This window comes from Ixodes scapularis, unplaced genomic scaffold (assembly GCF_016920785.2).
Source record: "Ixodes scapularis isolate PalLabHiFi unplaced genomic scaffold, ASM1692078v2 ptg005291l_1__unscaffolded, whole genome shotgun sequence".
Taxonomy (NCBI): domain Eukaryota; kingdom Metazoa; phylum Arthropoda; class Arachnida; order Ixodida; family Ixodidae; genus Ixodes; species Ixodes scapularis.
In genome coordinates, this window is record NW_024610449.1 from 31,004 (window position 1) to 45,568 (window position 14,565).

At 45.6% G+C, this 14,565-nt stretch overlaps 1 protein-coding gene across 1 annotated transcript; it reads right to left on the bottom strand.

Annotated features, from left to right (window-relative positions):
• Positions 1 to 2,086: 2,086 nt before the first annotated feature.
• On the bottom strand, positions 2,087 to 13,184 carry LOC121834720 (KICSTOR complex protein SZT2-like). The gene is made up of 5 exons (XM_042288455.1): positions 13,063 to 13,184; positions 8,646 to 8,745; positions 2,926 to 2,987; positions 2,219 to 2,286; positions 2,087 to 2,140 (listed from the first exon to the last, which is right to left on the bottom strand). The coding sequence occupies exons 1-5, from the start codon at positions 13,091 to 13,093 to the stop codon at positions 2,087 to 2,089; spliced, it is 315 nt and encodes a 104-aa protein (XP_042144389.1). The 5' UTR covers positions 13,094 to 13,184.
• Between the last annotated feature and the right edge of the window lie 1,381 nt (positions 13,185 to 14,565).

Consider the following 14,565-nt stretch of genomic DNA (forward strand, 5'->3'; position numbering starts at 1 on the left):
CTCCCTAAAGCTATATGAACTCGCAACGTCTCAAATGGTACGTGCCTTGAGGTCTAAACTTTGCGTTCTAGTCCTCTTCTTGAACAGAGCTTGTTCTAAAACTTGCAGGAGCGTCAAAAACAAGAAGAGGACTGTTCACCTTCAAATCGCCCATGGGTGCACTGTGTACGCTAAGGCAAAGATACATTTATAAGCGCACATTGGATGCCAGCAAACAATAACTCAAGAAATCCCTAGCTAAGGACCTGCGGCGGAAGATGCTCTGACTGCACTTTTGGCACGCCACCTGGTTCAAGTTCCCAACTACGCAACACTTCTCAGAATTGAGAAGAGGACGCATAGAAAAATAGTTTGGAGAATCAGAAGGAACCTTGGTCAGCATAGCAACAATGCCCCAGCATCTCCTTAACCCTGATACCCTGAGAAGTAAAAACAAATAAAAAAATATGAGTTCGGACTTGTTTTTTTTTTTTTTTTTTTTTTCGATTTTGGGGGGGGGGGGGGGAGAGTATTTCTCAAGAAATGTAACGAAATACATTTCATCCTGATTGTTTCGCGATACAAAAAACATTCCAAAATGTGTTTCGACACAGGAATACAGATACTGGTGAAAAAATTGTATCGCGATACAGAAATACAGATACGAAATGTATTTCTGAAATACTATCGCGATACATTTGTATTGCGATACTGCCCAACCCTGCCCTGTTGGCTACTAGGTCGGCGCCTGTTATGCGCTCCGTAGTCAAACCCGCTTATAAGAAGCACCTTTACTTCCTAAAACATGCTTTTTATACAGGGAGCCTCTTGAGTGACCAGTATTTATATACAGTAAAAGCACATCAAAGCATGAGCTTGTAACCTGGTTTAATAAAGGCAGTTTATTGCCTTTATTTCCAGGAAGCTACACCGGGTGATTGCGGCGCTACGTTCTAGCCCTGGACGTCAATGTATCGGGGGTGGCAACCGTCTACTTTGACTCGGCCACCACCTGGAGACGCTGCCTTCAACGAAGCGAGCGAGTGCACCATCAACCGCCAGCGCTTTACCCTCCAGAACGTCCATTGAACAGCCTACCAAAGATCACCTTGGCTCGCTTGCCTACTGGCCTGAACCGTTGCCAAACCTCCAAAACTCGTGCGGTGAATCAGAAGAGCACGTCGTCCTCATCACCATCAAACCGCCAAGGCTTTCCCAGCTGCAACGCACAGTGAAGTTTCCGGACACAACCCTTTGCCAAGACACTTCTTACAGCTGACAGAAGTGTCTTGGCAAACCCCGAACCTTCAAGCAACGGTACTTGCGATGTTGAGAAGACTGCGTCGTCCCCCCCTTGTATGTATCGTCTCATAATCATCATCACTAGACGTGGCACCGCAAGTCTCCGTGGTACGGGCTGTCGCCTTTCCGCGGTTGCCACGGCTCTCCTGAGCCAATAAAGATTACGATTACGATTATAAGCGAGACTATTACGCATTGGGCTCCATTGTACGCATGACACCATCCCACCAACTCACAATCCCATAATGCATTACATTTGTATCATCAGAAAGACAAAGCCCGCATCTATACAACCGATTCAAATGCTAGCAAGCGACACATTACAACCAATCCAGAGAAAATAGAGGAGGCGACTGTTACAACGCGACTGAAATCTGCCTTATGGCTTCTCTTGGCCGTTGAAGACATTCAGCCCCAACCAGAGAGTGCAAAGTATGCTTCTGAACACACACCGCTTGCACCTAGAGTCACTGATAGAATGAAAATGGCAGAGGGGTTTCGGTTTCAGTTGCCCCGCCTCCCTACCTTAGTTAATGCTTCGTGAGGATTGAGTGTGCACAAGTGGCTAAAGCATGTAGGAGTGCAACTCGCATGTGCTGGAAGCCGTGCGATCGAACGAGGTACCCCAACAGTCTCGTCTTATCGGCGACTGTAGGCGTTACGAACTGGAGTCGCCGTAAACAGCTGCATAACGCAGACAACGTTGTGACACTCGCCTGGCTGCACGATTCCGTGGACGTGCATGACCACGCACTGCTGGGGCTTGCTGCGGCTGCCGGAAGCGTGCGAAGTCACGCTGACTGTGTCATGCGACTGGTCTCGGTCCGAGTGCCCCCGAACTCAGGCGGGGACGGAAGTCCTGCGAGTCGAGGAACGGAGGTTCTGGAGAACACGCCGCAAGATCTGCGCCCGCAAAAGTTCGAGAAAAGGTGCTTACGAATTCCTCCTCCTGATCCGCGCCTGGCTTCTTTTGTACGAGGCTGACGAGCGAGGAGCTTCTCGAGCCTGAAAGACACGACCGTCCAGAAAAGGTGGGGAAATTCTCAGATTTATGTACATGTTGGTTATACGTAATCCCAATCCAGTTAAATTTTTGTCTTAGTTGTCCCAGTGAAGTCTCCCCTACTGTGTTCTCTCTCCCACTCCGATCTCAAAAATTACCGTTACACTGAATTTAAAAAAGCCTTTAAACTTAAAAAATTTAGCGATTTGCACGATCAATTAAGTTTGAGAGAAAAAAAAAATGGACTTGCGAAGGCTAAGTGTTTTACATCACGATTATGTATGGTTCTAGAATGGACATAGTGAAAGCGCTACCCAGGCTTTAACTGTGTAACAAGCACAGTTGATGAAGAAAACATAAAATCAAAAGCAATTACACAAATTAGGTGTTAAGCCATATGGAGGGTTTCATCGCAACTAAAAAACTAAAATGGTGCTAAGGAACCTTTTTCTTTCCAAATGATGACAATAAGGAAAAAGCGAGCAGTGCTCACATTCAAGGCATGCCATTCACCAACGAACTTGTTTTCTAAGTCCTGACTTGGGAGAACAGAGTGTGCATAGAGTTGTGTATATACAGCAAAGCTTGAGTTTCAAGTTTGAATTCAATTTCTCTAGAATCATCGAAACGCAGTGTCGAACCTGAGAGGGATATATCATCGTCTGCCCGACCGTGCCGCTTGTGGCACTGCGTCTCGTGAAGCCTGCAAGGTAAAAAAGCAACAACACGATCAATGTAGGTTTTTATGACACCTAATGCATCCCAATAGTCTACTACAGTTTGTTCCAAGCATAGTACATACACCTACAGTTGGTGACAGGTTAATAACTCAGTAGATGCTCTGTCTGCAGCGCAAACTTTATGCCTTTAACAGCACTTAGACGTATGCGTGAGCGCATGCTAGAGGTGGAGCGTACTCGGTTCTTAAGGGAACAGGGTAGGGCAAAATTTTGAAAAAAATTGAGTTTTTGTTTTTTAGGGATTTGGATTCCCCAGTCTTTCCTGAACAATGCTGACTGTGTAATTTGAGCGTGCGCGATTTATCTACACGAAAAATGACCTTTTCCGAAACCTAGGTGGTGACCGACCACGCCCCCTTTTACACCTATGCACGATCTGTATCTCTCCTATGTTGTAAAAAAAAAACGTAAAAAAAAAACGAAGATTTTCACTAGGTTTAGCAGAATGTTTATTGCTCGTCCAGCAACATCAAAAAGCTGTCTAGCTTTTACATCTTTAGCCCCATAAATCCTCGGACACTGCCGGCATCAGTCGCGACGTGCATACTTTTGCTTCTGGTTCGGCATGCTTCCACGGGCAAGGTAATTTATTGTTTACTTTAACACTAGATTTGGAATGTTAAACATGACGAAATACGAAAAAGATATTTTAGAAGCGTCGCTTCCAGAGTAGTCGGCATAGGTCAATTTCTTATGCCGCCGAGTCCCCCCAACGCATTCTGATGCCTGACGCAGCGGCTACCACGTGTGCGTCTTCTTCGAAGCTGTCGCACTCGGCAGCATGCTTTGAAGAGCTCAAGGCAAGTGTTAGTGACTGCAACTGTGCACTGATCGACATCGACCTTCTGTCCTGTACCGTCGCCGAAAGCTGGGTGTGCAAAGTGTGCGGTGGGGACTTGCAGCTGGTTGAAAAAGCAGCACTAAGAGCTGGCGTCGCCTGCACCTACTTTCTGAACTGTGAAAAGTGCTGTTGGACACACTGATTAGAGAGACGTCAAAACGGACAACTTCGAGCCTTTACTTGGCGTTTTACCAGGATGATTCATGGTGCAGTGGTTGCGCGGCGTTGACTGGCGAAGACTTTACTTGGCAGACAGGGCTACACAGCTCGTCACGAAAGAGGCCCACAAAGCAAGACAGCAAACAACGAAACTAAATATTGACTATGGAGGTGACAGCCTGGCTGGTGGCTACCGAACGGATACATCAGCATGCATTTCTAGAGTGCAAGTTTATTATAAAGCGCCTTTTTTCACTTCAAAGTCGATTATCTCAAAACATCATTTTTTTGCAACGTTTGACCCTTTTTCTCTGAAACCATAAAAACTAGAAGTATTATTTTTTTCCGCTAACAAGACAACACAAGGGGGAGTCTACTGAACTAGAATTATGGAAATTAATCAAGGCAATTTTGTTTGACAAGCTGTTTATTGTCTATTTTGGCATTAAAATTAGGAGGGTCCAGTAAAAACAAAAGCAAAAAAGAACTAAAATATGTATAACAATACATCTAGTTCAGTAAAGAGAACACAGAAAGCTAAATTCAATGATGCCAACATGAATCCTCTAACCCTAGCAGATCCTGAGAAAAAGGGTCACATACATAGGCTGAAACACATGGGAGGAATAGGGCCTACCCTGTTCCCTTAACCTCTCACCAACTGTTAATCTCTATAGTTATGAAAATATTCAAAATTTTGAAGAGTAGTTCTGAATAATACACAATTCAATATTCGCCTTGAGGTGAACTGCGATATTCATATTTTTCGAAGTGTTGACCGCAACGGGTTAGCCCCGTTGAGTGCACTTCCTACCGAGCACAGGTGCTTTGCTGAGAAGCAACACCCGCAAACGTAAGCTCTGCGAGTGTTGCTTCTCTGCAGCGCACTGGTGCTTGCTAAGAAGCACACTCAGTGGAGTAACTTGCCGTGATCACTTCGAAAAGTATGAATGTCGTATTACGTGCTTGGGAAAAAAGCACACTTTCAAAGCAGGATGGTGCACACATGCCTGGAGTATATAAAAGAAACAGAAACTCTGTGAATGTTGATATCCACACAACAGCAAAATTTTCAAAATTAAACTTTGACTGTTATGCAAGAGTACTATATGTTAGGCAGAAATGCCCTGACAACCTGTGTTCATAATTTGAAGTTCTTTTTTTTTTTTTTCTTCGAAGTTGAAGAACGAATATTTGCATATAACAAGATAGCAAGGCATAGCTGGTATTCTTATAGATTTACTTTTATGCCAAATACGTCGTTTACTTGCCATCCCAAGGCATCATACTTTCTGAGGTCACAGACCATAAATATAGTTAGATTAAAATTAGCTTAGAAATGGACAAGTGGAGGCTTCTGAACAACCTTTAAGAGTTTAGCTGGGTTTTTGTTCACACATGATGAAACAGTGCTGAAAGGCTTTGAGAAACTATTTGATATTCGATTCGAAAATATGCGGCCAAGACCACTATTCGCTTTAAATTCACTTCGAACTCAAATGCATTATTTGCACCTGACTACCGTAATATCCCGAGAAATAGCCCGCCAAAACAATCGAAAGTTAATCGGGGTGAAGATAAGAAGTGGACTAACTTTCAATGTGCAATAAAAAAAAGTTGAAAAAAATGCTAGTTTAAAATTTTGTGACCCACGGAACTTGTGATCACAGGGGAGGGGCGATGAACCAAAGATGACTGTCCTTCTCAGTCAGCAATGTTCACCTATATCCTGCCATGGCTAACTAACGCCATTTCTGCCGAGGTCATTGGACAAGGCCCTGCAATTACTAGAATTTACTGCAATTACTATTTGCTATATTTCTAGGGGTGTGCGAATACCGAATAGTAGTTCTCGAATCGAATACCAAATCGAATCAAGAAAAAAAAGCCGAATATCGAATCGAATATCGAATAGTGATTTTATTTGTAGGAATTTCTCAAAGTGTGCTGCGAATGAGACTATATATGTGCAGAGTATGCGCCTGGTGTAGAATATGCATCTTGTACAGAACAATAGCAAAAATGTAAAAAAGTTCTGGTGAAAAAAAAAAAGCAGTTGCTGTTGGACGTTGGGCACTAAAGATCCAATTTTATGGCGCAAACATAATCTATCTACCCTAAATGTCACACACAGAAAAGAAAAACAAGAAAAGTTACAGCCATGCGTGCCTTTTTTTTTTCTCGTTAAAAGCACAATTTAACACCGCGACTTTTTTTTTTATATATATTTGTGTATCTCAGAAAAGGGGCATTTTGCGATATTTGGTCTCCATTTTAAGGAAGAAAAAGGACACCGGGGATTTTATTTCCCATAAATAAACATATAGGTGTTAAATCTGAGTAAACAGGCTTAAACAATATAATCTGAAGCAAGAAAACAAAACGTGGTTAGGTGGCGCAAGTCACCGTCCGACTGACTCTATGCATCCATTTTTCCGTCGTATCTCTCCTGTTTTAGAGAGCCTTGATTTAAAAGAGGAAGCAAGCGAAACTGAAATTACGGAGACGGCTCCAGCGCAGATTGGTCGTAAGTGCGCATGTGTTGTGTTGTCGCGTGGAAAGAGGGCGAGCAAACAAAAAAGCGACGACGCTTGCCCTGCCTGCCCGATCCCGATCCCGATTGACGCTTTCGTCTTTTCGTCACCTTCTCGCAGTTCAAAATTCAAGTGCGGCTATTGAACGGTTGGAAACCCTCTCAAATCTAGGCACACTATTTTTCCGTTCCGTTTCGTTCCGAATCAGGGCTTTCGGCGCTTGCGGTTCCAAAGAACGACGACGATAACTCGGCTGGTTTCATCGGCGTGGTTAACGTAGTTTTCTTTGTGTGATCGTGCAGTCGCCGATTTCTGTGAATGCGGCAAGTGTGTTCTACATCGGCGCTTCAATTTGAAACGAGGGGCTTTACTCGTCAAATGAATTCGGCATGGCGCGGAATTCCGGCTTCTCTGTTTCGGTTGTGATTCAATGGAAGATTGTGTCACGATAGTGAGTAAATCTGCGTGCTATAAAGTTCGTGGCGTTCGTTACTTTTTTTTTCTAACCTGTGCGTTAGATTTTTGTGGAATGGTAGGATCAAGAGGTGTTTCTCGCATGGTCTGTCTAATATCACGGCGCTTACATCGGGAGAAAAAACGGCTTTTTGTCAGCTCCGCGCCGACCCGCGCGTCTTTGGCCGAATATATCGAATATTCGAGTGACCGAATACTAGGAATTCGATTCGCGAATCGAATTATTCGGGATCTTTCTATTCGATTCGAATTTGTATATTCGAGTATTCGCACACCCCTATATATTTCCAAAAACACTGAAAGATAGCCCACTTCTAGTAGGGCTATCTTTCGGTGTTTTTGGAAATATAGCAAATCGGGCCAAAAAAAAGGGGGCGGGTTATCTTTCGGGGATGGGGCATCTCTTGGGATATTACAGTATGTATCCCTTGCTACAATGTCCTATTAACCATTTAGCAAAGAGCAAGTTCTAATAACAGAAAATTGGCTAAATAAACCAACATGGTCCATCCAAAAATGTGTAGTGCCGTATCTACATGATTGTAAGACGACTACCCCAGGTTGGATGTCAGCAAAAGAAAACAAATTATACTTTAGGGTGCATTTTGTGGCAAACATTTATTAATTGTTAAATTATGATTTGTCCTCATGGGTGCTGTTGTTCCCGTCATCATCGCTGTAACATACATTCCCTAAGCACGTAGCCGTCTAACGAAATCCCCTGCACTTTATGGATAACCACATCTTGCGCACCTGTTTAGTGATTGTGTCACACATCATGGGAAGGGACCGGTTGTGCATTTCTGCAACGTGCGTTGCAAGCTTGAACTTCTGAAAGCATCCAGATTTTAGCCCGTGAAAACTTCTATGTTTGCTGTCAAAGATTGTGTGCTTTTTTTCAGACGCCACTGGCACAACGCCTGCTTCGACACGTTAAACTTGCATCCAGCAGTGCAGTTGGTAGTTGCTTTTGCACAAAGAATGGCCGTAAACGAATGCCAAAACCGTAGATCGCCCAGACCATGCACAGCAATACAGAAAAACGTGGCCCAGCACCATCTGAAGCGGCGTTTCTCGTTTCCATAACCTTCGAAGGACGCACGACACTGCGATCAGAGGTTGTTTCACTGGTCGCTTCGGCACGACTTCATCAACTGTCGCCACCCCTCCCCCAAGACTGAGCGCACACCTGTTCGTTCCCTGCAACGATTGTCACGGCGTACTCTGCGCATTTTGTGCCAATATGCAAATTGCATTACAGATGCCCGTTCGTGCAGATAAAAAAAGAGTAATTGAAAAACGAGTGCACAGAATGGTGCAATGCTATAGGCACAGCCAGCTGAGCACACAGTGAAGCGAGGTGTTCTAGTTATCGCAGCTGTTTCGGCTTCATTAGCGGTGGAATGCTTTGGTTTCAATTATAAATCGACCCCTCCCCCCCCCCCACTCCAAGTTCATATTAAAAAAAAATAAGAGTGGTCGACCTACAATCATGTGAATACGGTACTACAAGGCTCTCTTGTTGTCAGGGCTCTCTTGATATTAGATTACAAAGGCTAGAAGTTAAAAAGGAGAGATCACCGTCGCTCGAAGACACTGTACAATACACTCACCGCAGATAGAACACGGGGCCGGAGTTCTCCTGGTAGACGAACATGTTCTTCCGGTTGTTCACCGAGAATCCAGTCAAAACAGCCCGCAGTGCTTGTAAACCTGGTGAACGGTGAAGATATATTTATTTATCGGTTCAAAGTGCTTGCCACCAACCAAAGGCATGAACTGGAAACATCCGGGGAAGCATTACAAACATCACAGCTCGTCTCGAAGCGAGTTACGAACTGCGTCTTTTGTATTCGAGACTACTTTTTGAAAATTTAAATATTTGCACAACCCTAGCCACAAGAGCAAGTTGGTTCACTGCTTACGATGGGCCAGTTGAACAAAGATTACACCACGCGCAACGGAAAACAATCTAGCAGTGTGAATGGTGTTTTTTGTAAGTGGCGTAATCTTTGTTCAGCTGGCCCATCGTAAACCTAGCCACCAGTACTACTGTCCCGAGCTAAGACCACAAATCCAGGAAAGCATTACGAACAAATGGAATTCTGTGCAGATCCACACCTGTTATACAATGACAAAATGCTGCCTCTGAACTTCAGGAGCTCACGGTTTAAACATCAATAAGCAAAATGTTAATATGGTTGTAACACTTTGCATGCAAACGAGCAGAGATATAGTACAAGGGCAAGTCTATGGAAGCAGTGACAAAGCCCACGAAGTACGTTTTTTGCTAACACGAGATACAATGTTTATGTACTGAAAGTGCCAGAGAATAAATTTTAACAAACATTCTACCGTAATCGAGCGGCGCGCAAATCTAATGAAGCCGGGGTCGAGGAATTACCCAGCCTCGGACATGCTTCGCCCATTGGATGCACTGATTTCAACAAACACGCCATCGTCGGTGGTCTGCTTTCGGAGAGTGAAATCGTGAAAGTGGTTAGGCCTCAGAACGATCGCGCCGCTCTCCGTGCCGAGTGAGCTTTGCTGGCGCTTTTGCTGGAAGTGCCCTAAAAAAGGTTTGCTATTTTTAGAGCGCGGTTACTGTGGAGCACCCACGACCAGCCGTGGGTGCGCCTCCATCAGTGGAGACGTGCCACAGTACCCTGGGGTATCTCAATAGCCCCTAAAATAACATTTGTGCAAAGAGTGTAAATGCAAAACTTTTACCCCATGTAATAAAAGCACCCCCCAAATCTGAGTCAATTTTCTGGAAAAAAATCATGAGCCATTTCACTTTGTAAAGGTGGATGACCAGCAAAGCTGTTTAGCACATGACACAGATGTGACAGAATTTTGAACAATTACTAACACATTTAGGCACAATCTTCATCAGTGGTGCTTGCCACCCGCCGCCGACACTGACATTCTCGTTGCCGTTCCCGCCGTTGCTCTTTCCCCATTACGACGACAGAAAAAAAGTGAAATTGAAAATGGAGAACGGCAACTTGTCTTTCTGGTTTTTTATATAAATTCACATGGACGACTATCACTGCCCCAAAAAGCCAGAGGAAACTAGACACGCACGGCGGGACCGCCACCCGGGGAGAGCAGAAGGAAACTAGGCACGCAAGCACTTGGAACCACGACAAAGAGAGGGCGCAGGAAGTTTTTGCCGGCACACATGAAAAATCCACGGAACCATAACCATATACAGTGATGTGATTGGCCTAAGCCATCTTGGAGCACCTTTTGGAGCAGCCAAAACAGTGTTTTGGAGCAGCAAATATAGCCTTTGGAGCAGCCAAAGCAGTGTTTTGGAGCAGCAAAAGTGGCTTTTGGAGCCGCCAAAACAGTGTTTCGGAGCAGAAAAAAGTGGCGTTTGGAGCATATATTCTTAGAAAAATAAATATTTGTTTTAAGTGCTGGACAAACGAAGGGCACTTTGTGTTTTGTTCTGACGTGTTGGGGCGGAACTCGCTGCTTCTGTTTTTGCAGCTGAGACATCCCACGACTATACAGTGCTGTAGGCGTTGCCAAGCGATTCCAAAAAAAAACAAAAAAAGCAGCAACACTTGCTATCGTTTTACTGATTCCCGACGCGGCAGATTTTTATAAAAAGTAAGCAAACGTAAAACAATGAATTGCAAGCGTCCCGGCTGGTGCCTCTCGTGCAATCATGTTCACATGCACGTGAGGGCAACTTCGGCAGGCTTTCAGTTACACGTGTTTCGTCGCGCGAGCGGAGACAAGGCTGTTCGACCGGAACCGAAACCATGCCACTCCGCTCCGTCGCGAACTGGTTCCCAAAATAGTATGCAAAATGTAACTGTCCAGCATACGACAGTAAACAGTCCAACAGTGCGTTCTTGCCAGGCCGGCACGCGAGGTACAGGCTAAACACCCAGAAAAAAAGAACCTGAGCGTATCGATGCAAGACATTGCGTGTCCAAAAGCAGTTGGAGCGCTTTGTGCAACGACTGAACTCGAGACAAACAAGCGCGGTGTGCGGGTTCAGCGTGCAGACATTGCCTTCTTTGCTTTAGCCCACTTCTCGTCATCAACTTTCTTTCACGGCAGATTTTTCAAGTACCGGGGTCCCACTCGAAAGAAAGCCCACCGAGAGAAACCTAGGTAATCAAAACTTCGCCAAGCATTCATTGAGTTAGAGGGATTTTTATAGCAGCGTATGATTTAAACAAGAGCAGGAATGTCGATGCGTTTCAGTTTATAGAAAGCGCCATATTTGCAGCGACGTGGGGACGGCAACACACGACGTCGCGCAACCACGGCCACTGTGGTCGCGCGAGCGCTTCAGCTCACAAAGTAACTCTCGCCGCGTTTCACAGCATGACGGCATTTCTGGCACGCGGCACACGAATGTCGGAGCGCGGCACACGCCCGCGTCTATCGCTAAAGAAATAAAAAAAAAAAAAAGACTCGAGACTAGATTCCCGAGACGACGACAGCGCGAAACGCGAGACGGCGGAAAAAATCATGCAAGACCGAATAGACGATTGATGCAGGGTACTTTGTATCAAGCGGCATCTTGTGCCACCTAGCTCACGCATGCTCAATTACGGTTCTCAGATTAGTTTTGTTTTTGAAAGGCTACCAAAATTGGTCATTTGGCGCAGGCTTGGCGCAGATTAGCCATATTTTGGCGAAATGTAGCAGGATGTAGCAGGGTTAGCTCCTTGGCGCAGTTTGGCACAATTGGCGCAGCAATCACATCACTGCATATACAGTAGGCATGGGCGAATGGAGGATTTTGGGTTCGAATCGAATTCGAAGCGAATAGTGATTTTGGCCAAATAATTTTGAATCGAATAGTTTGAATAGTAGAAGCAACAAATACCACAAGATAGGTTTAAACTATAGTTTTATATTTGCCTTTATTTGGTATTAGAAGTACTGTAGTTGTTAATTTCAAGTGTATTGTGTTTGGGAGCACGAAATGGTCAAAATGGTCAGATGCTTGCGCCACCTGGCCGGAAATCCAAGCCAGAGTAAGTCAAACCCGTTTATATCGAACTCGCAAGAAAACGTCTACCTGTTCGATGTAGCGGGTTATTCAATATAAAAGTTTTATTTAATTTGACTCTCAGAAATTCACTTTCTGCTGCAATATTACACAATGAAGTAGTCTTGCATCGTCTGCTGCTTTTTCTTCATTACACCCGCGATAACAATATTTTTCTACGCTATCGACGGACTCCAAAATGCTGAGGCCGCTGCTTTCTATATTCGCACATTAGCGCCGAACTATGCCGAGGCACGGAGCACGTCCGAGCGGAAGCATTTTCTGCAGAGCGCCGTTTTGCTCTGCAAGTTGGCTTTCCCCTACAACAGGGCGGCTGCGTTGGGGGAAGCCAGCTAACAAAACAAACATGTTTTTTTTTTTTTTTTCTGGGCAGCCAAGTTAATTGTTTGGAAGAAAAAAAAAAAAATTCTCTTTTGCAGACGGAGCGGGGAGGGGGAACACGGAGCACCCTCTCTCCTCTAGCTATATTTTCTCTTCTGATCGACGCGGCCGCCCAAAAAACAAGAAAAAAAAAGCGTGCTCTGCAAGCTGGTTTTCCCCCGATGCGGCCGCTCGCGTTGGGGGAAAGCCAGCTTGCAGAGCAAAACGGCGCTCTTGGCAGTTCGATATATCGGTAGCGGCTGCTATTTTTGTTCGATGCAACCATAGTTTTTGCTATATATTATCACTGTAACATTACTCTGCACAAAAATTTCTCGATATAAAGAATAATTCAATGTAAACTGATTCAATCTAGTCGGGTTTCACTGTATTTAGAAAGGTTGAATAATCCTATATTGTCGAATAATTCGATATTGTCGAATACTTAAATTCGATTCGAAGTGAATGCCGAATAGAACAGAATTCGATTGGCTATTCGTAATAACCGAATATTCGCCCATCCCTACTTCGCTGTAAAAAGTGCGTTCATTATGTAAATAAATATGGTATACTACTACGGCGATTTCAAACAACCAACCATCCCGTGTGCAATGGATTTACCTCACCTCTTGACACACCGCTACGACCAGGTCCCATATTTAGCCGCGGGTGTAGACTGAAATGGGTAGACCAGACGACGCTGCAGTCGAAGGCTCCAGGCTTAAACTTGAGGGTAGCCTCCAGGTAGTCTCCCTGGCCGTCTCCAATTCCGTCTCCATCTTGGCAGCAATAATGAAGGATGCAGCAAACAAATATTGATTAACATACTGTTTCTGACACTCACTACAATCCATTAAAGCCGGTCGTCCCAAGTATCAAAAGCCGTACCATAGGCGGAATGCAGAGCGACCTCAGTGTCACGACTCCAGATGTCTTCGGCAGCTTCTGGGACCAGCAGACGATTGCACATGCGCGTGTTGTTCAGGTGCTGCAGCAGCAGGATCTAAAGACAAGACAACAAACAAACATCACCATAGTATGTTAGGTAAACAAATTTCACCTTAAACAAGGTAGGTAAGTTGACCAAATAATGTCCTAAAGAAGGCTTCCAGTTACAGAACGCAAAGGGTATTTGACTATATGGCGCACCGTGAATTCACGAGGGCGCCCATCAAACCATTCGGCCAATCTTGGCCGCGACACGATCAGATGGTCGTGTTGCCGCGGGGTCGATTGGGATCTCGAATTCGGCTCCCGACGCGCCGCTTTCTCTCCTAGCCACTGGAGGGCGCTGCAGGCGCCCCCGTGGCAGGCGAGGAGAAACCTCCTCGCCCATCGAGAGAGATACTCGGTGGGGCAGGGGGCGAGAGGCCTCTAAGAACTTCGGACGAGACCGAGACGCAGGCACTGGCAGGCAAGTGGGTGGCAACCGGATCTAGGATATCGCGGGACGCGAGGCCTAAGGGCCTTCTTTGTGTTTGGCGTTGGTCTTAACGTGCGTTTGTAAATATTTGTGTAATTTCGCGTGTATTTGTAGTTTAGATTCAAGTGTTTTGTAGAGTTGTATTTTATTGTACGAATAAACGGGGAGCGGAATCCCGCTCCCGTGAAAGAACCAGGCTGGACTCGGTTTGTTGACGGACCACGTGGGAAATGGCGAATCGGCGGCGGTACGCGATTTCCTACAAATGGCGCATCAATGTTGGGGCAGGCGAGCCGTAATTACGGTCGCAACGTCCGTCGACGACACTGCGTGGAAGTTCACGCGGGGCGGTCCCCCTGGTTGGCGAGTTTATACCGCGGCACTGCGAAAGTGGGAAGGGTACGTCCAAACAACTGTTCGAGAAGGCCACGGGTAATTTCGCCCTCACGGATTTAATGTTTTTGGCCGACGTCGCTACGTCGACGGGGCTGGCGGAGCGGAACGGCGCGGCGATGACCGCAGCGCCGAGTCCGGACACGCCGACGGTAGCGCCGGTCGTGTTTATGCCGCAAAGCACGGAGATGTCCCGTGAATCCACGGCGTTGGTTGCGGCGTTCACTCAGGCCTTACAGAGCATGCAGAGGCAAACACCGCCGCCAAGAACCCTCATCCGCATTCCGGTGCCGGAGTACAGCGGACACAGCGA